Below are 26,753 nucleotides of genomic sequence, written 5' to 3' on the forward strand. Positions count from 1 at the left end.
TATCTGAGAGAGCACTTCCACGTTATCTTGCTGGGTCTTCTTCACCAGGGTTATCAGTGCCGGTTTGCACAAAGCAGGAGTGGTTATTGTTCGGAAAAAGCTGATTTGGGACTCGTTGTTCGGACACCCCTCACATTCATGAGTATGATTTTCACTGAATTATGAAAGTCTGCCGGTCCCAGCTCTTACGCAATCTCACCTGCACTCCTGCAAGCAGCTCCAGTCTGGCCACCCAGCATGCAACACAAACCAGCTGTTTTTTATTTATTTATTCTGATTTCTAGAACTCCATTGCTTTCAACTGCGATGGTTGTGACATCAGCATTGGAATGTTCAGTTAAACGCATTCTGATCGCATACTTGCACACTAAGTCAGGTTCACTCCAAGAGTAAAGGAGGGCGCCTCATTCAACGTCAAGAGATCGTGATGCGATTTAATCCTGAACGGGGTCGCAGGGGAGCTGGGGCCTATCCCATCATACATTGGGCGAAAGGCAGGAATACACCCTGGACAGGTCGCCAGTCCATCGCAGGGCACACACACCATTCACTCACACACTCATACCTATGGGCAATTTAGACTCCCCAATCAGCCTAACCTGCATGTCTTCGGACTGTGGGAGGAAACCCACGCAGACACAGGGATCTGGGAGCTTAATCCCTGCCCTACTCAGGTTGCATCACCCCCAGTCCTCAGGCACAAAGTCTTGTGTGCCCGTAGTTTAATATTACACGTTTAATAATTAATTTGTTGCTAACATTCTAAATTATCTACTTGTGTCCTCACCAGACCTGGGTCAAATGTGTGCGTTTTGGATTCAAATACCTTTCTGTGCTCGATTGATCTTGCCTGGTGCAATTGAGCCAAGCAAGAAGACCAGAAGGTGGCATTTGTGCTTTTTAAGAGCATTCCATAGGTTTCAAAACATCAAACAAGCTCAGTAAAGCAAAGAAAATTATTTAAATCCAAAAATGTTATTTATACTTATTTGACCCAGGCCTGGTCCTTGGCCCCTCCATCTTCCCCACTGCACTGTGGGTGAGTCAGTTTGTTTGTTGTGAGAATTAATGAATTAATGAATTAAAGAAAAAACCTGTACACTATTCCCAAAAGAAATCTGAAATGGTTTTAGCACTTAATAAACTGACTTTATTGGCTTTGCGCAATGTTGCAAACAAACAAAAAATGATCTGTACATTGTTCCAAAAATGAAATTTTTTAAATCACTTTTACATTACATTACATTATTGGCATTTGGCAGATGCTCTTATCCAGAGCGACGTACAACAAAACTATCTATACAGTGCATATGTACTACCTGTTAATGCCACCGAATTGTGACTGATCAAATATGGGTCTGCTATTTTGGGGGCTGAACGGAGTGCATTTGTGTGAATGAGATTGCGTTTAGTGACTATATGTGTACATAGGAGACCCTGGGGGTACATAAAATGCCCCAGACCCCCCCTGGTTAGTGGTAGTGGTTAGTGCCCCTCCCTCAAAATTGAAATGAGATCTATGTCATTGGGTGTGTGTGTGTGTGTGTGTGTGTGTAGTGAGTGTGTCTATTAGGGGTGGGATGAAATATCGTGACACAATATAGCAATGCGAAAACGTGATGATATGGATCGTGGAGCTAAGAAACGTATCGTGAAACGACAAATTCACTATTCACATAACCACATATGTGAATAGCCAAAGGACAATCAGCAAATGCTTAGGTGTTTATACGACTCATAACCTTAAGGCCGTTTTCAGTTGTGGAGAACAAAGGATTTCATAACCTAAGGCCATTTTCAGTTGTTGAGAACAAAGGATTTCACATTTCAGTCGTAACTTAGTTCCAGCCCTTTACAGAGACACAAAACGTGACGTGACTTTGTTACATTACATTAGTGGCATTTGGCAGACGCTCTTAACCAGAGCAACGTACAGTTAGACTAAGCAGGAGACAATCCTCCCCTGGAGCAATGCAGGGTTAAGGGCCTTGCTCAAGGGCCCCGACGGCTGTGCGGATCTCATTGTGGCTACACCGGGGATCAAACCACTGACCTTGCGGGTCCCAGTCATGTACCTTAACCACTACGCTACAGGCCGCCCCCCTAATGTATTTCAAACCCGCGTCCGCTATTCGTGTCTTATACAGCGCACATAGGGGGAAGTGTTGAAATCGGGCGTGTTACACCACTGCTGTCACAGGCAACGCAAGGAATGTGGACATAGCTGTGAGTGAAGGCGGGCTTGGACCGCATATCGAGTGTTTAAAATGAAGTTCAGATGAAGACAATGTAGAATCGAAACAAGATTACTTGTTTAATCCAGAGGCCAAAAATGTACGAGGAGTAGTATGACTGAACAAGACTGAAAGTTTACTTCGTCATTCCATCACGTGAGGTACATTTTTTTGCCTCAGGAATAGACAAGTAATCAAATTCAATTATACTTCATCTGAACTTAATTTGTTATATCGTGACCATATCGTATGGTGAAACCAATATTGTGTGTCGTTTTGTGAGTTCAGTGTATCATCCCATCCCTAGTGTCTATGTATGTGTGTGTCTGCATGTTTGTGTGCATTGTGTGTATAGTAAGTGTGTCAATGCTTATTCAGTCTCTGTGCGTGTAAAGTGTGTGTGTGTGTGTCTATGTGTGTACAGTGTGTGGTGTGTCTGTGTGTGCGTGTGTAATGTGTAATGTGTGTGTGCGCATGTGTGTGTGTGTGTGTGTCTGTGTGTCTGAGTGTGCGTGTGTAATGTGTGTGTGTGCGCACGTGTGTACGTGTGCGTTTCCTCTAGCTGGCTGCGCTCGAGGCCGTGGTGGTGGCGGCTGCGACTCGTGCGATGGTCGGGGTGCTGGTGCGTGAGGTGGAGTCCTTGTCCTTGTCCTGCATGCTGAGGCCCTCCTTCTCCCGGCTCGAGTGTGAGTGGGGCCCCCTCCTGGTGCCCGAGTTCAGCCCCGTGCCCTCAAACAGCCGCACCAGGAAGCCCAGGCCCTCCTGCCTGATGTAGGCCTTCCCCGCGAAGGTGTACAGCACCGGGTTGGCACAACTGCTGATGAACGCAAGCGAGGAGGTCACGGCGCGACTCGACCGGCCTATGTCTTTCAGTCTGGGGAAAAATAATAATAATAGAAAAATGAGAATCAATATTGCACTGTATTATAGTACAGAATCAGTATTGTACGAAGGTACTATTGTGTTAATGTACCAGATCTGGGCCAATTGCATGAGCGTTTTGGATGTTTTGAATACTTTTCTATGCTTTTCTGAGCTTGTCTGATGTATTGGAACCTGTGAAATGCTCTCAAAAAGTGCAAACCCTACCCTGCCTTCTGGTGCTCTCGTTTGGCTCAGTTCCACCAGTCCAGATCAATCGAGCACAGACAAGCAACTGAATCTAAAACAATGACGCAATTGGCCTAGGATTGTATGGTATTTTTCTCCAGTCTATGCTACAGAGTCGGCATTGTGCGGCTTAAATTCGTTCGTGGCGAGCAGCAATAAGTTTGAATATGTTGGCGAACGTTAGCTAATGTTCGCTGTCTTAAATACACGTCAGGTACCCTATAGTATTTTACTATGTTCAGGAACAGTCAACACTGTACTGTGTTCAGGTACAGCCCTTATGTTTAGGTAAAACAAGTTATCTTTCCATACTTGTTTCTTCCGGGCGAATCATATGGGAGAAGTTCAGCAGCGACCTGGAAAAAAACATTAAAGGTGATTAGTGTTAGCTTTAGCTTTAGTTAACTTTAGTGCATTAATCAGTGAAACATTCAAGGGTGCTCTGGTAACAATAATAAGAGCAAGCAGGCTGACCCATGTAATTGGAATATTTTAATTGCAGTTCACTGGGAAAATAATTAAATGTGTTCGGCCACGCAAGTTAACCGTGATGCCCAGTGTAACGCTAATTCCTAGATAGCGGCTCTGAATGGCTGTGCTACCTCGCTAATCTGTGTTTCTAGTAGCCGAAGGTAATAGATGAATAGTGATCTTCATTTCTGGTCCCGAGATAGAGGTACGGTCTGATGGTTTTTGTTTTTGGCTGAATATCAGCAACTAGTTCACACCCAAGAAGCCAGATGAGGTGAATTAATCGTGCAATCAACTGCTTTCATTAGTCAATTTTAATTGATCAAAAGTGGCAATTAACAACGAAAACATCAAGACCGTGCAGGCCAGGATCCCGTTCCACAAAGCAGGAATTTAGACGTATAGGCGCAGAGTAAAACCTGGATCAGCTCTTTTTTACTTCAATCCATGTTCCAGATTTGGGCGGAATATGGATTTTTCAGTCCAGTTATACGTCTGGCACAGAACTCCTGCTTTCTGGAACAGGCCCCAAGACCGTAACCGTTACGGCATGAATAAGTTGTTTTGTGATCTTCATTCTGTATACGGCGTAACGGATTTGCCTGTTCTATTACACAAGTTGCCACCAGGTGTAACTGCAGTGATTATTCTTTTTCACCACCAGATGGCAGTAGGATACTCAGAGACAATCCCTCCCGGAGCAATGTGGGTTTAAGAGCATTGTTCAACAACTGTGCTGATCTTATCGCGGCCACACCGGGAGTATGGATTGAACCACCAACCTTGTGGGTTCCAGTCATGTACCTACATGCTGCCCCCTGAACACACACACACACACACACACACACACACACACAGATACATGCACACGCATGTAGATGTATACACACCTACTCAAGTGGTAAGAGTGTGAGTGTGTAGAAGTGTCCCTGAGCAAGACACCTAACCCCTAAATGCTCCCGACAAGGTGGTTGGTGCCTTGCATGGCAGCCAATCGCCATCGGTGTGTGAGTGTGAGTATGAATGGGTGAATGACGAGCATCAATTCTACAGCGCTTTGTATAAAGGCGCTACATGAATGCCAACCGTTTACCATTTACCACTTACATACAATCCCTGATCACTCCCTACTCCCCAGCTAGACCACTCCGGTCTGCCAGCTCTGGTCGCCTTACGGTTCCCTCTCTACGTGCACCTGGCGGTCGAGCTGGACGTTCACGCCTGTTTTCCGTTCTGGTTCCTCAGTGGTGGAATGACTTGCCTACCACTGTCAGAACAGCAGAATCCCTCCCCCTATTTCGACGCAGACTCAAAACCCACCTTTTCAAACTCTACCTTAGTCCTCCCTCCTGATTTCCCCTGCCCCTCCTTTCTGATATCCCTATCCTTGTCTAACCCCCCCCCAAAAAAAAAAAAAAAAAAAAAAATGCACAAAAACTATGTTTAGAACAGCATTTCCTGTGTATTTTGCTAGCTTCTGGATGTGATGCTTTGACTTATGGTAGAACCTATGCACTTGTAAGTCGCTTTGGATTAAAAGCGTCTGCCAAATGACTAAAATGTAAATGTAAATGTACCTGCATCATGTTGTTGATGTGGTAGGGCAGCCAGAACAGGCCGAAGATGGTGACGATGGCCAGGATGAGCTTCTCGCTGCGGATCTTGCGGCGGAAGCGTGTTTGTCTGAGACGGCGCAGGATGCACACGTAGCTGCCCACGATCAGGCCGTACGGCAGCACGAAGCCGACCACCGTTTCAAATGTGTACTGGAAGATCAACTGCGCACAATAACACAATACACCGTTACTACAACACGACCTCCGCACGGATAACACACAGTGCTACGAAAAAGGTATCTGCCCCTCCTGATTTCCTCTATTTTTGCATATTTGTCACGCTGAATGGTTTCAGGTACTCGGACAAGGTGTAATAGTAGACCAAGGAAACCAGGGTCAACGGATAAGATAAATTACAATTTCATTTATTTACTGAAAAAAGTTGGCAAACACTGACGTCACTTTTGTGAAAAAGTAATTGCCCCCTTAAACTTAAGAACTGACGAATGACCACCACCTTTAGCAGCAATAATTGCAACTTAACAACTTTTGATATTAGTCTTTCACAACACTGTTGAGGAAATTTAACCCACTCTTCATATAGACCAATTCGAAGGCTTTTGTGCAGAAACTGCTCTTTTCAGGTCCTGCCACAGCATCTCTGTTGTATCAAAGTCAGGACTTTGAGAACACCACTCCAGAGTGGCTGTAATTTGTATTCTTTTCAGTAAATTTTGCCTTGCTTTTGTGCTTCGGATTATGGTCTTGCTACAAAACCTAATTGCGGTTCAGCTTCAGCTCATGGACAGGTCAGAAGACATTCTCCTTTTCCAATTTTCTGTTACAGAGCAGAATTTGTGGTTCCTTCAATAATGGCAAAGTTCCTGGAGATCTACCATCCTGTAGGTATTCACACCAATCCTTACAAACTATATCTCATTCAACAGCTTGACCACAGCTGCCCAACCCTGTTCCTGGAGATCTACTGTCCAGTAGGTTTTCACTCCAAACCTAACAAAGCACACCTCATTCAACAGCTTGACCACAGCTGCCCAACCCTGTTCCTGGAGATCTACCATCCAGAAGGTTTTGACTCAAACCCGAAGAGTGCATCACATTCACAGTAGCTCATCAGGAACAGGATTGGGCAGCCATGGCTTAAAGTAACTTCCTGGTAATGACACACTTTTGTGCATTGCTCAATTTTTGTAGCGGCTCACACAACACTCTCCAGTTTTGTGGTCCCGACAGCACTGTCGGAACGTCCCCTCCGCCTGTCACTCACGTCTTCGGTCTCCGTGTGATTGGCCGCGCACACTGTGCGGTCCTTGTTGTTCTCGCCCGTGTCCACCCTCTCCTCCCGAAACAGTGCCGCCGGCACCGCCATGAGAGGTGCCAGCAGCCACACCACTGCGATCAGGCGCAGTACAGTCCTCCGGCCAGTGAGGGCGCTCAAGCGCTGCGGCAGCACCACCGCCACCAGCCTGTGCAGGCTCATGAGCGTGATCAGCAGGATCGAGGCGTACATGTTGGTGTTGCACAGGTAGAAGAGCGCCTTGCACATCGGGTTCCCGAACACCCAGCTCTGCTTGACCAGGTAGACCACGAAGAAGATGGTGAGGGCCATCAGGAAGCCGTCGGCACAGGCCAGGTTGAGGATGAGGAGGGTGGTGATGGAACGCTTGCGCGCGCGCACCAGGATGCTCCAGATGATGAAGAGGTTGCCCGGCACTCCCAGGAGGAAGACTATGCCCAGGATGAAGGCCCCGATCGCCGCTGACGTGTCATTGCTCACTGTGCTCTTGTCCTCTGGCTCCACTGTGGTCGTGAGGTTGTCCAGTATCAGAGAGTGAGACGGCGGAGACGTGAGGGCGAGGGGCCAGCCTGTCGTCTTGTGGACAGAATTGTTTGGGGCCATCAATCTGAAAGACATACAACAACAGCAAATCATGGAACAATAATAATAATAATAATATATTTTTATTTCCAGGTGTAAATGTTTGCCACCAATAAGCCATTTCTTAATTTACATTATTGGCATTTGGCAGATGCTCTTATCCAGAGCGACTTACAGTTGATTAGACTAAGCAGGAGACAATCCTCCCCTGGAGCAATGCAGGGTTAAGGGCCTTGCTCAAGGGCCCAACGGCTGTGCGGATCTTATTGTAGCTACCCTGGGATTCGAACCACCAACCTTGCGGGTCCCAGTCATTTACCTTAACCACTACGCTACAGGCCAGCAGCTTTCTGTACTGTTTTTGGCTCTACATCTATTTCTAAACCGGCTCATCACTTTAACATTCCCTATCATGGCTGGCACACACATCCTCCAGAAAGCATGCCGCTGCCTCTTCTGAACTACACACACGCACTGTACAGGATAACCTAAAGCTCATTAGGACTTAATGTATGAAAGATGGAAACCAGTTAAAACGGGGAATCCGAATAAAGACTTTACATTTTAGCCGAACACACACACACACACAAATACACAAACGCACACACTCGCAGACACGCACGCACGCACGCACGCAAACTCTCCCTCAGTATCAGGCACGTGTGTACATGTGTGTGCCCTGACTGACTGCCTTACGTATTAGGGCAAATATTCAGCAACGCACCCTGGCAAGCCGTGGGCGTGTTCAGGCACAGCAAGCGAAGACATGTCCTTTTAGCACAACTCTCTCCATTACATTACAGGCATTTAGCCCTTACCCCGGGCCATTGACACAGCTTTGCGCAAGCCATTTGTACAGCCGGATACATGAGACCACCGGTTAATTTCCTCACCCAAGGGTACAACGGGGTGTGTCCCACCCCCGGGAATCAAAACTTTAGGCTGGTCACACTTCACATCATATTACATTACAAGGTATTTAGCAGATGCTCTTATCCAGAACGACGTACAACAAAGGTCAGATCGAACACAGGGACAAGTGTGAAGAGGACCCTGGATATCAATAAGGTTCAGGAATTATGGCATCAACACATGTAGTTGTTAACATGAATGACTTGCCATACACATGCATTAATTAGGCATGAATTTAACTTCGCACTAGTTAATGTATTTTACATTATATTACATTATTGGCAATTTGACAGATGCTCTTATCCAGAGCGACGTACAACAAAGTGTTTGTTAACTGGTAACAATTTAATTAGTTGCCTGAATATTTATTCATTAGCAAACTGCATTAGGATAAACTTATAATTTGTTAACCAACAAATATAGTAATTGTTTTTTTCATTCCAATATGAATTGACAGTGACTAATGTGGTTGTTCACATGAATTAACGATGCACAAATACATAAACAAAGCTGTACAGACTTCTCAGTAGTCAGTTAACAACTGCCCCAGTGTTAACCCAGTTCCTTCGCAAGCATTCTGCACTAGTGCACTGTCATACGTCTATTCCTGGTGGGAGCCTTGAGTGACTAGGCAATGGATGTTAAGTAATGGGTTAAAAGTGCATCATACCAGAAGTGGGGTTCGAACCCACGCGGACATACGTCCATTGGATCTTAAGTCCAACGCCTTAACCACTCGGCCATCCTGGTGCTCTGGTTTGTGTGCAGTCAGTGCCCACTTAGTCCTTCAGCATTTTAGCAAACGGGCACCACGGCGGACGGCTTGTGTTTCTCAATCCTGTTCCTGAGGACCCACTGTGTATGCTGGTTTCGATTCCAACCACAGTAACAGACTCTGTATTGTAATAAACTGTGAATTGATCCTTAAAGGTAAATTGTTCCATATTAGACTTTTTACATCTCGTGAAAGACAAATTTCCCTCTTAAAGCCATATTATGCCGGACACTGTTTTCTTTGCTCTTAAAACTTTCACATCCACAAAATTTTAATCGATCAGGCCAACTTATGCTTTTATTTCCTGTACTGTATGTACTAATGACAAATAATTCCAACTGAAAGATGGTCAATTTTGAATTGAATCGAATACAAACTGACAGGTGAAATCAGTTGGGAAACCTGAAACCTTCTGGATGGAGTTTACTGACAGCAAATGGCAACAGTCCAAGATAAATTTAACCACATAATTATGGTAGAACAACATTTTCAACAACTTTAATTGACCAAGAGATTGGCTAAGAAGCCAGGACCAGGGCTCAGGTACAGTGTTATGAGCACCAGCTGTTAACCCTTTAAGGCTGTAGCTTCAGACTCATTGCCATGGAGGACTGTGTGTGTGCAGTGTTTTCAGTCCAACCAATTAATGCTATTTTAGTGGATCCCAATTACTCATTCAGCCAAATGCACTTAACTGCATTAAAGCACACAATATCCATCCATTCATTCATTATCCTGACCCGCTTATCCTGAACAGGTTCGCAGGGGGGCTGGAGCCTATCCCAGCATACATTGGGCGAAAGGCAGGAACACACCCTGGACAGGTCGCCAGTCCATCGCAGGGCACACACACCATTCACTCACACACTCATAGCTATGGGCAATTTAGACTCTCCAATCAGCCTAACCTGCATGTCTTTGGACTGTGGGAGGAAACCGGAGTACCCGGAGGAAACCCACGCAAACACGGGAGGACAAGCAAACTCCGCAGAGGCCCCGGCCGACGGGGATTCGAACCCAGGACCTCCTCGCTGTGAGGCAGCAGCACACAATATAAGCAACAGTTATTATTGAGACAACACAAATAACACATTTCACATTTCACAAAAACATTATGAGGAAACCTACAACCCCAATTCAGCAAATAATTCAACTAATTGAGTTTGAGACTGCTGCTTTAATTAAGGTGTAACATCACAAATATGTTACTTGATGTTTGTGTTTGTATGTGATGAGATTATGTTCTTGACCGAACGATCAAACGGTGATGTGACGATCACTATTCGGTGACGGAAACCAAGGGAGTTCTGCTTGAATTGTACACTGACTTTTTGGGGGGGAAAAACTGTCCAAAAAAAAACCTCCTCTTCCAAGGGTTAAGAGAGGGTAAAATAGTTGTTCCTGAACAGTCCTGTCCCCGAGGCTTCTGGGATGCCAATGTCTTGGCGAGCTGAGTGCTCTGCCAATGTGGGCTGCGTGCCAGCGCACATCACTGCGAAGCTCCCACGTTCAACCCTACTGCTGATCCCTGATCAGTTCTGAGACCACGCGACCCCATTAACCATGCAGAATGTCACAACTGCTTCAGAATTTACTGGTGGCAACCCGTCTCCATGGTGACAGGAAGGGGAGTGGAAGAGACGGGAGGAAAAGCAGAGGAGGAAGAAGAGAGAGAGAGAAAGAGGGAAGGAGAGCTTGGTGGTACTCACCAATGTGATGGGGTTGCTCAGCCCGGTGGAGAGGAAGGAGACGGAGCAAACAGGAGCCTTTGCCACTGTGTGTCTCCTCTGGTTCTGAGTCTTGGATCTGTGAGTCTCTTCTGGTTCTGGGTTCTCCGGTTCTTCTGTGGTTCCAACTCTCTGCTCTGTGATTCTTCTGTGGTTCTGAGTCACAACTCTTTTCCAGTTCTGAGTCTTGGCTCTGTGAGTCTTTTCCGGTTCTGAGTCTTGGCTCTGTGAGTCTTTTCCGGTTCTGAGACTTGGCTCTGTGAGTCTTTTCCAGTTCTGAGTCTTGGCTCTGTGAGTCTTTTCCGGTTCTAAGACTTGGCTCTGTGAGTCTTTTCCAGTTCTGAGTCTTGGCTCTGTGAGTCTATTCTGGTTCTGAGACTTGGCTCTGTGAGTCTTTTCCAGTTCTGAGTCTCGGCTCTGTGAGTCTTTTCTGGTTCTGAGTCTCGGCTCTGTGAGTCTTTTCTGGTTCTGAGTCTCGGCTCTGTGAGTCTTTTCCGGTTCGGAGTCCGCTCGGGTGAATATCTGTGTCTGCTGGTCTGCGAGTCTCTGGTTCTGAGCCGCTCGGCTGTTCTGTGGATAATAAATTTCACACGCAGGCTGGAACACGCTGGGATGACGCAGGGGTGGGTTCTTCCGGCCTCTTCTCCTCCTACTCTCTCTTTTTCTCTCTTCTTTCTCCATCTCTTGCCCCCTCTTCGCAGGCCAATAAGGATTTTATTAGGTGTGAGTGTGTCTATGTTTACAGTGTGCATTGAATGTTCTCTTCTGTAACTAACTGTGAGTCTCTCTCTCTCTCTCTCGCACACACACATTCACACACACTTGTGCACAGTATACATGCATGGACACATTAAGATATTCACGCACATACGCTACAATCTCTCAAACACTACACTACTGTGGATTAATGCACGCTAACATGCATGCTCACACACAAATTCACGAACACGCTCATGAAAACACACATGTACCTACCCAAAAACCAGAAAAACCAGCGTACACGCGCTAATAGAATTCCACACTCCAGCTCAACCTCTCTCTCTCTCTCTCTTTCTCTCTCTCCCCCTCTATCCCTCTCTCTCTTTCTCCCTGGAATGTTAATTACTTCCGGGAGAGTAGGAAGGAGAGAATGAAAGGGTGACTGATGGATTTGGGTAATGTAAAATGTACCAAGAGAAGAGAAGTGGAGATACGGAGGTTGACTGTGTCTGTTAATCTTTTTTTTTTTTTAAACAGTCAGTCTGTATTCTGCTTATCCATCTGTCTTCTTTATAAAGCAATGTCTATTTTTCCATATGATAATGTCTAAATGGAGTGACCTGGCAGTTGCAATTCATTTGGGTTCTGAAAGCGAATTGGAGCCAATCACATCACTCTATTACGATTTGCTCTGTGACCACGCCCTGTCAGACCCCGCCCTGGGGCTACTGCTAACAGGATGGACACGTCAGGACCCCTGCGACATGGGCACGGATTAAATTGCATCACTCGTTTCACAATGCCCCTCCGTTGGGCTGTAGGTTTGGGAAAATGTTAAATAAATACAGAACCATACAGTAAACGCAATAAGAGAGAGGCCGTGACCAGTCATTCCCGGGAACGCTGCAGGACAGCCGCACATAATGTAACCAGGCCCTGTTCTATTTGGGTAAATTCCACTCATTTTTCATCGAGAGACGCAAAACATATTTGTGTGTGTTTGTGAGTGTGGCCATGCATGTGTACGAGAATCTGCGTGTACTTGTGTGCTTGCGTGAGAGTATGCGTGCGAGAGAGAGAGAGAGAGAGAGAGAGAGAGAGAGCAGGCAAGAGGGGGAGAGAGAGAGAGAGGGGGAGGGAGAGAGGGAGGGAGGGAGGAAGGGGGCACTGAAAACTAGGGAGAATGCGAGAGAGAATGCAAAAAAAGTGTTTTTCTTCTGTCTCCGGCGAAGCAGATACTGCTGGGGATAATGAGAAACAGATATATTCAGGAGTGAGGGTGTGGAAGCAGAGGAGGGGAGAGGGGAGGAGAAAGGGAGGAAGAACTATAGAGAAACCTAATCCGCAGGGTTTGTCGGAAAACTGACATTTCCATGTCTGTTTAGCATGACTTGGACAGTTTTCCTTTCTTCGAGAAAAAGTCAATTTATCGAGGAAAATAACGGTGACAGATCCAAGCATTTGCAGCGCAGTTACGGCCTCGCAGCTTCCTATTGCCGCACCGTTCAACTTAAAGCGAGCTGGAGCTCTTAAATTAAGCACAGGGACACTGGCCTTGGCCAATCAGCACCCAGGAAGCGTGCGCGACTTCCAAGACACGGGTAAAAGAGGATTCTTCGGGGCTGACAAGCAACCGGTCCAATCAACTTAGAGTAACGGCGTTGCAAAACCCGCCCAAAGGCAATTAAGGGTAAAGGACGAAAAGATTTTGGGGAAACTTTTTTTAACGGAAAAAAAAATTAGATGCAAAGTGGTGGGACGGGGAATCGTAGATGGAGAAAACAATTAAGAAGTGGAACTAATGAGAGGAAGATTCGATGGAAAGATAACACATTTAGAACGACCTAGAGTTGAAGAGAGAGAAAAAATCAGAAGTTAATGAATGCAGAGTTTATCTCCAAAGGCTCGCGTCAGTGTAGTTGGATAGCGTCACAGCCCTGTTTCGAAGTGCTTACTTAAATGTTGCTTAAGTTATGTAATGCAGTTATTCGAAGCTGCTTGGAACAATCTACGATAAAATGAACTGTCGTCCCAGCTGCATCCTCGAAGGAAATATAGTTCGTATGTTTGATAACTAAAACTCGCCACAGTCCGAATGCAGTCAGGAGAAACGGAAAGGCGCAGTGCGAGCGAGGCTTAGATAATCCACGTATTTCTACTACAAGATACGTTTTCTTTCTTCCCCTCTGTCTCTTCCCTCGTATCCCCATCTCTCAGGCGGGATGGGGGCCGCGCCGGGTTGGGAAGACGGTGAACTGGAGTTTAAATTAGTGTTCGAGGAGGACCCGTCGCCTCCACCGAGAGGCCCATCGCCGTGCTGCTCCGGAGAAAGGCCGGACAACAGTACCGGTCAGTATCATTCTCCAATGGAGCAAGAAATTAGCTACAGTTGAGAGAGGGGGGGCACGGGACGCTTCGGCCCACGCTTCAGTTCTGTTTGCAGTGATCTTGTCTGCGCGCGCGTACAAATAATAATAATAATAATTATAATAATGATACATTTTTACTTTTACCGTATTTGGATTCGTGTGTGTACGCAGAAGCAACGCGTGATCGCGCGTTTATGTTTTTGTGCCATTCTTCAGCGCGTTGTGCTTGTCTGAGTGTGCGTGTGCAGAGCTCCATATGGTTTTAATCAGCTGTGCCTGCGTGTTTATGTGTGTTTGTGCGTGTGTACAGTGTGTGTGTGCGTATGTGTGTGGGTATGCATGTGTGTGTTCCTGTATGTGTGTATGTATGAGTGTGTGTGTCGTGTGTTTGTCTGATGCGTGTGCCTGTGTGTGTATGTGATGTGTGTGTGTGTGTGTGTGTTTGTATGATGTGTTGCTGCTCCACACTGCTGGTCTGACCACTGCTCCACACTGCTGCTCTGATCACTGCCCCACACTGCTGCTCTGGCCACTGCTCCACACTGCTGCTCTGACCACTGCTCCGCACTGCTGCTCTGAACTCTGCTCCACACTGCTGCTCTGACCACTGCTCCACACTGCTGCTCTGACCACTGCTCCACACTGCTGCTCTGACCACTGCTCCGCACTGCTGCTCTGACCACTGCTCCGCACTGCTGCTCTGACCACTGCTCTGCACTGCTGTTCTTGGTTACAGGTACATTTTAGGATGACCACATTACTGAAGACATCTTTTGACTCCTCTCCTTTTCTCTCCATTCTCTCGGGAGCACGGAGAGCGCTAGCGCTGGTCACTGCACCAGTAAATACTGTCAGTTCAGCTCTGTTATAAATCCCTTTGCCTGTCTATGATTCCAATTCAGATGGCTTTCAGAGTGCCACTCACACCGGCCAGCCAATCGGCATCCCCGCCGGTCCGCCGTCAGCCAATCTCAGGGCGGGGATGCACTCTCCGCCCCCCAGGCGGGCACTGGTGAGGGAGTACAGTGGGACCTATGAGAGCTTGCCGGCGCGGTCCATACAGGTCAGTGGTCAGCAGGGGGCAGTGTTCACTGCAATTAACCTGCAATGTTACTGCCTGCCGGGCTCATTCAACGACAGCGTAAAGGCCTGTTCGCGCCAAGGACTAGCACTATAACGATGTGGGCGTCCACACCGATGAACGCTGACATGCTGTAAAGAGGGATACTTCATCTGCCATTTTGAACACGAAGCCCTGTACATTCGGACTGGGTTTTGAATGGCTGTCAGCGTTTTTATCATTTCATGTAGATGGAAAGTGATCCGTAAGGGTCATTTTCTCAACTGAGTCTTAATTGACAATGTGTGTTAACATGAAGGCAATCACGTGGTTAAAAATAACCTTTTATTTTAAATCCTTATAACTATGAGACCACTTTCTTAATTAAGTGCTTACTAGGAGTCTTTATCTGTCTCTCTCTCAGCAGACAGACAGCATTTGACCTTAACGTCTCTGCTTCTCCTGGAAGGGGGTAGCTAGCACATTCCGGCCTTACAGTAAGGTCAACAAGGGGTATTCAGAAGACAAAATACTGATAAATGTTAGTGGCCAGCTTCATGTATTTTTGTTTTGGTAAAGCCCCCCCTTCTGGAAAAGTGTGTATAAGAGTCTTACTGTGTCTGATTCAAATCAGAAAGGCGGTAAGCTTTCTCACTTTCTGTTATTTCTTTCCAAATAAATACAAAAGTTAACTCAAAAGCTATCATTGTTTTTAGTGGGATCTGTTTCATCAGACGATGCTCACCTGTGAAAGGTTAAAAAGGGCATTTTTCCCTAACAGGATCCCAATGGTATTGTTCATCACTGCCGTCGTTCTTAGAGTTGTGGTGGGGACCTGAGTTATAATGATTTTTAAAAACAATATATTTATATTTATGGTTATCGTTTTTAAGCAATATAACACTTAGTGCTTTTTATGCCAATAAGGCAGATTTTTCTCAGATTTTAGTCTCTCTCTCTCTCTCTCTCTCTCTCTCTCTCTCTCTCTAGGTGTCGGAGTCCAGAATCCTGGAATGCCCCAGTATCCAGATCACCACCATCTCCCCAGAGGAGGAATTTGCCCCAGCCGGGGGCAACTGTTGGGATGGCGGGGGTGGGTGGGACAGGGAACGGCTGTACCTGCCCCTGCAGGATCCCTTCTGCTACCGGGAGGGCATGACAGGGGGCGGCTCCCTGAGCCCCAGCCCCGCCTCTAGCCCCTCCTCCCGGGGGTGGCTAAGCCCCGCCTCCAGCTGTGATTCGCTGCTGGTCGAGGAGGAGGAGCTGAACGAGGCCACCGCCCAGTTTTGCCTCTCTCCGTCCTCCCGACCCACTTCCCCTGGGGGCAAGAAGCGCAGGAACTCACCCCTGCCCTCCCCCTGCACCTCCCGCAGGGGCAGTTACTCTGAGGAATACCCCTGCCCCCCGCAGAGCGCTGATTTGGCCTGCCAGAGCCAGGCTTCTCCCGGCAGCCTGGAACTAAACATTCCTCAGAAGACCAGGAAGACGTCCCTGGGACAGGTGAATGTCCTTGTGTCTCTCTCTCTCTCTCTCTCTCTCTCTGCCCATCAGCTTTGCTGTAAATGGTGTTGAGTTAACAGTTGTGGGTTTAGTAAGGTTGAGTTAGTCATTTGAACGTTCGTCGTATTGAGATAAGCGTGGGGTGAGTCACGTTGAGTTAACAGTCGTGGGTTTAGCAAGGTTGAGTTAGTCATTTGAACATTCGTCATATTGAGTTAAGCGTGGGTTTAGTCATGTTGAGTTAAACATCGCAGGCCGTTTTCACAGACACGGATTAAGCGTAGTCCGAGACTAAATACAGTTCTCCAAGGAGAATCTCGATTCAAAATGGCGACCGGTAGCCTCGTTGTAGGGCGTGCGATTGGCTTCTGTAGAGTTGCTGGTTCGAACACCCAGTTGGATGCTGACCAGCATCTGGAGGTGATGAAGTCGGGTCCCTAAATGAAAAAAGAACCCTGCTGTTGGGCCCTCAAGCAAGGTCCTTAACTCATAAACTGCTCCAGGGGGTTTATCCCTGTTCTCCCTCTCTGTCTCACCCCACTTGCGACTGTTCTCCTTGGAGCATGTTCTCAGTGGATCTCTCCAGGTTAAATATATTATGTAAAAAATGTAATTTACTCTGCAAAGTCATGTTCAGTTAAACATTATGGGATTCAATCCCAGATTGTCAGGCCCATCCATGCAATAAAATGGTTTCTTAACCAGATATTAAATTTAGGATGTCAGTTGTAGCATGCTTATATGCTGAAAAAAACAGCTCAAGCTTGATTTTGAAAAAGCTGGTAGCTGGTATTTCAAGCTGGTCATAGCTGGATTTTACACCAGGGTTAGTTTAAACCTCGGATTTAAACCCTTGCACCATATAACTATGTTTCAGCTGGACCAGCTATTAAAAGCTGTAAAATAAGGATTAGCAGGTCCAATTGTTACGCAGTTCTGTGGTCTGGGGGTTTATACCTGAGGTTTGTGCTCCAGCCCATGGGGCTTGGTAAGGTTGGGTTCAGAATGGTGGGGCTTGTCCTCGCGAGTAATGCTAAATTACAACGGTGGAGTCTCGGTGTGCACTGCTGAGATTTGGAAGGCAGGATTAGTGCCGAGAAGTAAAGCCAAATTAAAAAGGGGCGGCCTGTAGCGTAGTGGTTAAGGTGCATGACTGGGACCCTCAAGGTTGGTGGTTCAATGGTGTAGCCACACTGAGATCCGCACAGCTGTTGGGCCCTTGAGCAAGGCCCTTAACCCCACAGGGTGGATTGTCCCCTGCTTAGTCTAATCAACTGTAAGTCGCTTTGGATAAAAGCGTCAACTAAATAACATGTAATGTAATGTAAAGTAAAAAAAACAAAAAACGGTGGGATTACAGCTGATGAGTAATTAATGAATTATCTGGAACACGTCTCCCAAGGTCTCGCCCAGGGAGGTGGAGTCAGACCAGGCCCCGCCCCCCGGGCCTCCCTGCCCTCTACTCGACCCCCTGCAGGTCAGGAGAGACCCCTCCTCCCTGGGCATGGACTACCTGTGTGTGCCCCCTGCTCTGGGCTGGGGCCGAGCCAGAGCCAGTGCCCACAGCCCCATCTTCAGGTGAGGAGGGAACCCACGCCCCCGCACCCTTTTGCTCTATCTCTGTCTCCGCTCTCTTTGCCTCCGTCTCTCTCTCTCTTTCTCTCTCTCTCCCTCTCTCTCCCTCTCCCCCTCTCTCTCTCCCTCTCTCTCTCTCCGTCCCCCTCTCTCTCTCCCTCTCTTTCTCTCTCTCTTTCTCTCCCTCTCTCTCCCTCCGTCCCCCTCTCTCTCTCCCTCTCTTTCTCTCTCTCTTTCTCTCTCTCCCTCTCTCTCCCTCCGTCCCCCTCTCTCTCTCCCTCTCTTTCTCTCTCCTTCTCTCTCGCTCTCTCTCTCCCTCTTTCTCGCTCTCCCTCTCTTTCTCCCTCCCTCTCTCTTTCTTTCTCTCCCTCTCTCTTTCTCTCTCTCTCTCTCAATTCAATTCAATTCAATTCAATGGCGCTTTATTGGCATGACTCTTTCTCTCTCCCTCTCTCTCTCTCCCTTTCTCAATTCAATTAAATGGTGCTTTACTGGCCTGACTCTTTCTCTCTTTCACTCTCTCTCTCGCTCCCTCTCTCTATTTCTCTCTCAGAGGGAAAAAAACTGTCAACTTTTTACTGCGAATGTAGTTTTGTCTTTCATAGTTTAACGGTGACTATGCGATAGTAATACACTCAGCATCCCGGTTATCTGCACACCCTTGATAAGTAAGTTGAGCTGCAGCGTCCGGCTCCCTCAAGTCCAGTGGTCTCCAACCCTACAGGGTCTGCTGGTTTTCCTTGTTACCCAGCAATTAACTGTAATCAACTGCTCTAATTGATTAATTAACTCACCTCACCTGGTTACTTGGGTCTCAACAGGTGCTGATTTTAAAGTGAAAACAAAAACCAGCAGACCCAGTAGCTCTCCAGGACCAGGGTCGGAGACCCCTGCTCTAGCCTCTGACTCCACTGCCTCATGTCATCGGTCCGCTCTCCTCCGATAGGTCCACTGCCCTGCCGCCTCTCGATTGGCCACTGCCGTCCCAGTTTGACCAATACGAGCTGCGCATCGAGGTGCAGCCCCGCCCGCACCACCGCGCCCACTACGAAACCGAAGGAAGCCGCGGCGCGGTCAAGGCCACGCCGACCGGTCACCCGGTTGTCAAGGTAACGGCGCATTTCCCTTCGTGACGGCTCATTGTTCCGTATGCTGCTGAGCCCTGCATATTGCAGTTCATATCAGTCATGCCGCGCATTACTTACGCTTCGGCTGTCCGTGCCAAGACGAGATGGGGTGAAATTATGTTTGAAGCGGCTTGTTGCAGCCTCTCTCGTTTTTCAAACCAAGGTAATCATAACTGGCTCAGTTATGGGCATAACTCATACACGTGTGATCATGAACCATAAATATGTGTTCTGAGGCAATGCTGGCTGGAGTGGTACAGGTAGCAGTTGAAATTGTACTTACCTCTAGGGTCTTTCAGCGAACTTATCCCTGGTTATGGGTATGCACTTTGTTGTACGTCGCTCTGGATAAGAGCGTCTGCCAAATGCCAATAATGTAATGTAATGTAATGTAATGAGTGGAGCCGTATCTACCTTTGTGAGATCTGGGCGTTTTTGGTAACATTTTTAATAACATCGGGATTTGTATAATTAAATTGATTTCACGGAGAAAGGTAGTTGTTCTGCTTGGTTTTTTTCTTGCTGGCTATTCTTGTAGGTGGCTATTCACGTGGGCTACGTCATCACGGTCTGTCAGAAGCGGAGTGATGGTTGATGTGAACACTAGCTGAAGCCCCTGACCCATACCTACACGATTGTATGCGTTGCACTGCCGCCACCACAATTGGATGATTAGATAAATAAATGAATACATAGGCGTAATAAAGTGTTCCTTATAAAGTGCTCGGTGAGTGTATATCTTTTGTCCTGTCTCCTGTAGGGACATAAGTTTATAGGGCCAAGGGTCTGAGATCCTGGGACCTCCATCTTTTCTGGAAATCATTATTCTTTGTGTCTTTTTATCCCAAATGACAAATAGGTTTTCGGTAATTATCTTTTAACTTTTTGGTTTTTCCTACGTCTTAAGAATGTTCAATTCTAATGACATATTTGTGATATTTTATCATAAAGGGCTAAAGGTTACTGCAGGGGCCCGTGTCTTGCAGAATTGCTCCAGCAGTGCTTTGTTCTGCTGCAACTCCTGTTTAGTTTCTTGCTCTCTCTCTCTTCCACTTCCTCTCCCTGCCCTCAATCTCTTTCTTTCTGTGTTTTTTTTCTCTCTCTCCCCCCTCCCCTCGCCCTCTCTCTCAGCTCTTGGGGTACACAGAAAGACAGCCCCTCTCCCTGCAGGTGTTCGTTGGGACAGCTGATGATCGTTCAATTCGCCCACACCCTTTCTACCAGATACACAGGTATGCAGTTCTACGAAATACACGGCCACTCAATTCTAAAAGATACCCAGGTACTGAATTCTACAAGGTGCGCAGCTACAGAACGCAATGCGGGGCGTGACAATGGCAACAAAACACAGGTGGGGCGAACGATTGAGGAGAGAGCTATGGAACGGAGAAGTGCATGACATAAATGGCTGAAATGGTAAATTGTTGGCATTTATATAGCGCCTTTATCCAAAGCGCTGTACAATTGATGCTTCTCATTCATCCATTCATACACACACTCACTCACCAATGGCGATTGGCTGCCATGCAAGGCGCCGACCAGCTCATCAGGAGCATTTGGGGGTTGGGTGTCTTGCTCAGGGACACTTCGACACAGCTCGGGCGGGGGATCGAACCGACAACCCTCCGACTGCCAGACGACTGCTCTTACTGCCTGAGCCAATGAGACGACTGCTCTTACTGCCTGAGCCAATGAGACGACTGCTCTTACTGCCTGAGCCAATGAGACGACTGCTCTTACTGCCTGAGCCAATGAGACGACTGCTCTTACTGCCTGAGCCAATGAGACGACTGCTCTTACTGCCTGAGCCAATGAGACGACTGCTCTTACTGCCTGAGCCATGTCGCCCCATGTTGCCCCACTGCCTGAGCCATGTCGACATGAAACAGAAAAGGAGAACAGGGAGCGACACATAGGCTACACTGGTACTCACATCTACAAGATGCATGGGTAATAGTGATGGCAAGTGTGTAAACGTGTGTGTGTGTGTGTGTGTCCTCATGTGTTTCACGCAGGGTCACAGGTAAAATGGTGGGCACTGCCAGTCAGGAGAGCCTCCAGGCCGGGACCAAACTGCTGGACATTCCCCTCAACCCTGAGACCAACATGACTGCTCTGTGAGGGAGGAGTGTGTGTGTGTGTGTGAGAGTGTGTGTGTGTGTGTGTGTCTTAACCGTGTGTGTGTGTGTGTGTGTGAGAGTGTGTGTGTGTGTGTCTTAACCGTGTGTGTGCATGTGTGTGTGTGTGAGAGTGTGTGTGTGTGTCTTAACCGTGTGTGTGTGTGTGTAACAGTATGACGTGTGTATGTGTGGGAGTGTGTGTCTGCATGTGTGTCTTAACCATGTGTGTGTGTGTGTGTGTGTGTCTTAACCTTGTGTGTGTGTGTGTAACAGTATGACGTGTGTGTGTGGGAGTGTGTGTGTGTGTCTTAACTGTGTGTGTGTGTGAGAGTGTGTGTGTGTGTGTGTATATGAGAGTGTGTAACAGTACGTGTGTCGGTGTGTACCCATGTGTGTTGGCATGTGTGTTTGTGTAACTGTATATTTGTGTGTGCGCATATGTGTAACAGTGTGTTTGTGTGTGTATGTGTGTGTGTAACCGTGTGTCTGTGTGTTAGTGTGTATGTATGTGTGTGTGCGTGTGTGTAACAGTGTGTGTCTGCATGTGTGTGTTTGTGTAATTGTGCTTGTGTGTGCATGTATGTGTCTAACAGTGTGCATGTGCATGTGTAAAAGTGTTTGTGTGTAGCAGTGTGTGTGTGTGTGTGTGTGTTTAACAGTGTGTGTGTGTTACAGTATGTGTGCGTGTTCGTAACAGTGTGTGTGTTACCGTATGTGTGTTACAGTATGTGTGCATGTGTAACACTGTGTATGTATATGTGTGTATGTAAAATTGTGTTTGTGTGTGTTACAGTATATGTGTATGTGTGCATGTGTGTTACAGTATTTGTGTGTGTATGTGTAACATTGTGTATGCATGTGTGAGAGTGTGTGTGTAACAGTATGTGTGTGTGTGCATGTGTAACATTGTGTGTGTATGTGTGTGCGCGTGTGTGTGTAACAGTGTGTGTGTATCAGTATGTGTGTGTGTGCATGTGTAACATTGTGTGTGTGTAACAGTGTGTGTGTAACATAGTGTGTGTATGTGTGTGCGCGTGTGTGTGTAAAAGTGTGTGTGTATCAGTATGTGTGTGTGTGCATGTGTAACATAGTGTGTGTATGTGTGTGCGCGTGTGTGTGTAACAGTGTGTGTGTATCAGTATCGACTGCGCAGGCATACTGAAGCTGCGGAACTCGGACATCGAGCTGCGGAAGGGAGAGACGGACGTGGGGAGGAAGAACACGCGTGTGCGCCTGGTGTTCCGCACGCACCTGCCCCTGGCCCCGCCCACTGCCACGCCCGCAGCCATGCCTGGCCGAGTGCTCGCCCTGCAGGCCGCCTCCCTGCCCATCGAGTGCTGTGAGTGTGCAGTCAATCACACAACATCTTACTGCAGCCAATCACACAACATCTTACTGCAGCCAATCACAGCAGTACCTTCTGCAGCCAATCACACAACATCTTACTGCAGCCAATCACAGCAGTACCTTCTGCAGCCAATCACACAACATCTTACTGTAGCCAATCACAGCAGTACCTTCTGCAGCCAATCACACAACATCTTACTGCAGCCAATCACAGCAGTACCTTCTGCAGCCAATCACACAACATCTTACTGCAGCCAATCACAGCAGTACCTTCTGCAGCCAATCACACAACATCTTACTGCAGCCAATCACAGCAGTACCTTCTGCAGCCAATCACACAACATCTTACTGCAGCCAATCACGTGGCACCTTAAAGCAGCCAATCACGCAGCACCTTACTGCAGCCAATTACGTGGCACCTTTAAGCAGCCAACCATGCAGCATCTTACTGCAGCCAATCACGCAGCACCGTACTGCAGCCAATCACGCAGCACCTTACTGCAGGCAATCACGTGGCACCTTAAAGCAACCAATCACATAGCGTCTTACTAACTCTCTTTTCAGCTCAGCGCTCAGCTCAGGAGCTGCCAGTGGTGGAGTCCATCAGCCTATCATCGTGCTCCGTGGAAGGGGGGGAGGAGCTTCTTCTGAGTGGAGCAAACTACCTGCCCACCTCTCGAGTCATATTCATGGAGAGAGGAACTGGTAGGGAGTGTGTGTGTGTGTGTGTGTGTGTGTGTGTGTCTTCATGTGTGTATGTGTAACTGAGAGCGTGTGTGTGTATGCACACCCATATGATGTATTTATATCCAAATTGTTTATATTTGTATGTGTGTGTGTGTAACTGAATGAGTATATATGTATATGTGTGCGCGCATGCGTAACAGTGAGAAAGTGTGTGTGTGTGCGTCCGTGCGTAACAGTGAGAAAGTGTGTGTGTGTGCACGCATGCGTAACAGTGAGAAAGTGTGTGTGTGTGCGCACGTAACAGTGAGAGAGGCGTGCACACTCGGTGAGCACTTTATTAGGTATTTATTAGACCTATTTTTTTGACTTATTAAGTCTTCTGCTGCTGTAGCCTAACCACTGAGGTGTGAGGTATTGTGTGTTCAGAGATGCTATTCCGCATCCTGAGAGAGAGAGTGAAAGTGAGAGAGAGAGAGAGAGAGAGAGAGAGAGAGAGAGAGAGAAAGGGAGGGAGAGAGGGGGGGGAGAAATAATATTACTACATTCTGTTTTGTGTGTGAAAATCCCAGGGGATCATCATTTCCTCCCCGTTCTGACATTCGGTCTGAAAAACAGCTGAACCTCTTGACCACATCTGCACGCTTTTATGCATTTAGTAAATATTAGCATTAACAAGCTGGCGTACAGGTCTGCCTAATAAGGTGATCACTGAGTGTATGTGCCAGTTGATAAGGCGTGAGAGTTACTGTTTGTAAGTAAGTAACCGCAATGTGTGTGTGTCTGTGTGTGTGTATGTGTGTGTCTGTGTGTCTGTGTGTGAGTGTGTGTGAGTGAGTGTGTGTGATTGTGTGTGTGTGTGTGTGTGTGTGTGTCTGTGTGTGAGTGTGTGAGTGAGTGTGTGTGAGTGAGTGTGTGTGAGTGTGTGTGTGTTGTGTGTTTGTGTGTGTTTGTGTATGTCTGTGTGTGTGTGTGAGTGTGTGTGTGTGTGTGTGTGTGTGTGTGTCTGTGTGTGAGTGTGTGTGTGAGTGAGTGTGTGTGTCTGTGTGTGTGTGTGTGTGTGTGTGTGTGTGTGTGTGTGTGTGTGTGTGTGTGTAAGTATGTAAAGGGCTTGGGAAGAGAGTGGAGAGGGACACACATGTACGATGGCTGTTTCATTTCAGATTATTTTAGGACTTTAGAATTGACCTCAAGACCAACCGAATGTTTGTGTTTTGATTGGCAGATGGCAAGCTCCAATGGGAAGAGGAAGCTTGTGTGGACCGGGAGAAAAGTGGTGAGGTACGTGTATCCTCAAGCGAGATGGCTACGGATTAGCATCACCACTGGGTAGCACTGTTGCTGAGTAGCGTAGTAATCAGTGTCACATACTCATGTCAGTACCACAGTCACTCACGCAGTGCTCCCCCTGCTGGATGTGCAGGGATCACTGTGGAAAAAACACAATTGGCCAGTGATTAATTTGCACAAGCACGTACTGTGTGTGTCTGTTTGTAAGGAAGTAACTGCATTGTGTGTATAAGTATGCCTGTGTGTGTGTAAGTATAAAAGAAACTGGTCGGTGTGTGTGTCTCTAAGTAAGTAAGTAACTGCGGTGTGTGTGTGTGTGTGTCTCTAAGTAAGTAAGTAACTGCGGTGTGTGTGTGTGTCTCTAAGTCAGTAAGTTATTGCGGTGTGTGTGTGTCTAAGTCAGTAACTGCGGCGTGTGTGTGTGTGTGTTTGTCCTCTCTCAGTGCTTGCTGTCTGTGCGAGTCCCGGCCTACAGTGACCTGTCCGTGATCCGCCCTCTGTCCGTCAGTCTGTACGTGTCCAACGGGAAGAGGAGAAGGAGCAGCACACACTGTTTCAAGTACCTGCCAGGTCTGTCTCCCTCTCACACACACACACATATACACACACACACACACACACACACAGTGTCAGGTCCATGTCTCTGGCACTTTTTCATCTCTTCTCCTTTCCTCCCCTCCCTCTCTCCCTTGCTCTTTCGTCTTCTCCCCCTCTTTTTCCATCCCTCTCTCCCTCACTCTCTCTCACTCACCCTCTTCCTCCTGCACTCCCCTTTATTGTTTTTCTCTTTCTCTCCCTCTTCCTCTGCCCTCTCTCTCTTCTTCTCTCTTCCTCTCTCACCTTCTTCCTCTCTCCTCCCCCCCTCTCCCTCGCTCCCTCCCTCTCTCTCCGCCAACCCCCCCCCTCTCTCTCTCTCTCTCTCTCTCTCTCTCCTCTGCAGTCATGTTTAAACAGGAGGACCCCCTCTCCCTGTCCCAGCGCAGCGTCTTGCCTCTGGAGGGCGTGACCCTGTGTCCTGTAGGGGGTCTGAGAGAAGAGGAGGTCGATGGGATGCAGGTGGGGTCAGGGGACCAGACGTACCCATCCCAATCCCTGCAGGGCTACTGTGAGGGAGAGGGTGTGGAGGACGAGCCCCCCCTGTCTGAGAGGCACCCCAGCCTGGAGACCCTGGAGCTGGGCTTCACCGAGCTGCTGCCTCCCCTGTACCCCAGGAACCACCAGACCCCCTCTCCCTGCCCCTGGCTCGACTCTCCGTACCTCTCCTCCTCCCCCTCTCCCTCCTGCTCCTCCTCCCTCTCTCCATTCCCTGCCAGCAGCCCCCACACCTCCACACACTCCCTGTACTCCAGCTGCCCCTACCCCCCCGAAATCTGCCCCTCCCCGCCCCGCCACCCCGCCCACTACCAGGACTTTTACACCCAGCCGTGCGCTCAGTTTGAAGGTTGGGAGCCCCAGGGTGGGGGCCCTGTTGGGAGGACTAACCCAGGATCGGGAGCTCAAACTGGGGTGAAGATGCAGGAAAGTGCCCTGGATTATGCAGGCCCGGCGGCCATTCAGCAGATCACTCTAGAGGAAGGTGAGGAGGATCAGTGCTCAAGTTAACCCATTTATAAAAATACTAAATACAAAAATGCATCCTTAAGCGTGTTGCAAATATTGACTTCTGTTGGCTGACCGATTATTAATTGCCTGACTGGCTAAGTGTTTAACTGACTGATTGGTTGACCTATTGATTGATTGATTGATTGACTGACTGATTGATTTGTTGACTGATTTGTTGACATGATTGGGACCCGCAAGGTCGCCGGTTCGACCCCCGGCGTAGCCACAATAAGATCCGCTCAGCCGTCGGGCCCTTGAGCAAGGCCCTTAACCCTGCATTGCTCCAGGGGAGCATTGTCTCCTGCTTAGTCTAAACTGTATGTTGCTCTGGATAAGAGCGTCTGCCAAATGGCATTCATTTAATTGGCCGATTGACTATAGCGCCGTTCTGCTTTGTGTCTCCGCAGTGAGTGAGTTCATCGGGGAGGATCTCAGCTCGTTCCCACAGACCCTCAGCAGACCGTGACGAACACAAATGCTGTGTCCTGTCCTGCCATTTTCAGTACTTCCACATCAGCTTCCCATAGCTCGTGTTTTATCCTATATTGCACAGTATTCGATATTGGGAGACTACAGTGGGCTGAATTACATTCTCCAGTGGACCTCCTTTATCAGTGTATGTATAGATATCCAGTCCTATATATTTTACTAAACAACGTTTTTCATCTGTTTTCCAAATAAACTATACAAGTAAAGTG

At 47.7% G+C, this 26,753-nt stretch overlaps 2 protein-coding genes and 1 non-coding gene across 6 annotated transcripts; 1 reads left to right on the forward strand and 2 right to left on the reverse strand.

Annotated features, from left to right (window-relative positions):
* Positions 1-1,139: 1,139 nt before the first annotated feature.
* ltb4r2b (leukotriene B4 receptor 2b) lies at positions 1,140-11,246 on the reverse strand. Of its 3 annotated transcripts, none has more exons than XM_061255430.1 (5): positions 10,665-11,246; positions 6,657-7,293; positions 5,393-5,593; positions 3,657-3,700; positions 1,140-3,108 (listed from the first exon to the last, which is right to left on the reverse strand). In XM_061255430.1, exons 2-5 carry the CDS (start codon positions 7,287-7,289, stop codon positions 2,793-2,795), a joined length of 1,194 nt encoding a protein of 397 aa, XP_061111414.1. In that variant the 5' UTR covers positions 7,290-7,293; positions 10,665-11,246; the 3' UTR covers positions 1,140-2,792. The 3 variants fall into 3 exon arrangements, with proteins under 3 accessions (XP_061111414.1, XP_061111416.1, XP_061111415.1); XM_061255432.1 differs by lacking the exon at positions 10,665-11,246 and adding an exon at positions 9,864-9,981; XM_061255431.1 differs by lacking the exon at positions 10,665-11,246 and adding an exon at positions 8,851-8,990.
* On the forward strand, positions 5,424-26,753 carry nfatc4 (nuclear factor of activated T cells 4). 2 transcript variants are annotated; one of them, XM_061255429.1, is made up of 14 exons: positions 5,424-5,667; positions 13,599-13,730; positions 14,653-14,813; positions 15,801-16,310; positions 17,713-17,888; positions 18,832-18,994; positions 20,144-20,244; positions 21,028-21,129; positions 22,272-22,471; positions 23,044-23,184; positions 24,389-24,444; positions 24,897-25,023; positions 25,394-26,029; positions 26,463-26,753. In XM_061255429.1, exons 2-14 carry the CDS (start codon positions 13,604-13,606, stop codon positions 26,519-26,521), a joined length of 2,559 nt encoding a protein of 852 aa, XP_061111413.1. In that variant the 5' UTR covers positions 5,424-5,667; positions 13,599-13,603; the 3' UTR covers positions 26,522-26,753. The 2 variants fall into 2 exon arrangements, with proteins under 2 accessions (XP_061111413.1, XP_061111412.1); XM_061255428.1 differs by lacking the exon at positions 5,424-5,667 and adding an exon at positions 12,773-13,071.
* trnal-uaa (transfer RNA leucine (anticodon UAA)) lies at positions 8,848-8,930 on the reverse strand. Its single transcript has one exon. It is a non-coding gene; the product is annotated as a tRNA-Leu (tRNA).

Source organism: Conger conger, chromosome 9 (genome assembly GCF_963514075.1).
Source record: "Conger conger chromosome 9, fConCon1.1, whole genome shotgun sequence".
NCBI lineage: Eukaryota > Metazoa > Chordata > Actinopteri > Anguilliformes > Congridae > Conger > Conger conger.

Coding starts and splice junctions, on each gene's coding strand:
- ltb4r2b (XM_061255430.1), bottom strand. CDS start 7,289: ATGGCCCCAAACAATTCTGTCCACAAGACGACAGGCTGGCCCCTCGCC. Junction 3,701..5,392: donor ACATCAACAACATGATGCAG/GTACATTTACAT, acceptor GTTTTTTTCCAG/GTCGCTGCTGAACTTCTCCC. Junction 3,109..3,656: donor GATTCGCCCGGAAGAAACAA/GTATGGAAAGAT, acceptor ATTTTTCCCCAG/ACTGAAAGACATAGGCCGGT.
- nfatc4 (XM_061255429.1), top strand. CDS start 13,604: ATGGGGGCCGCGCCGGGTTGGGAAGACGGTGAACTGGAGTTTAAATTA. Junction 13,731..14,652: donor AAGGCCGGACAACAGTACCG/GTCAGTATCATT, acceptor ATTCCAATTCAG/ATGGCTTTCAGAGTGCCACT. Junction 17,889..18,831: donor GCCCACAGCCCCATCTTCAG/GTGAGGAGGGAA, acceptor CTCCTCCGATAG/GTCCACTGCCCTGCCGCCTC.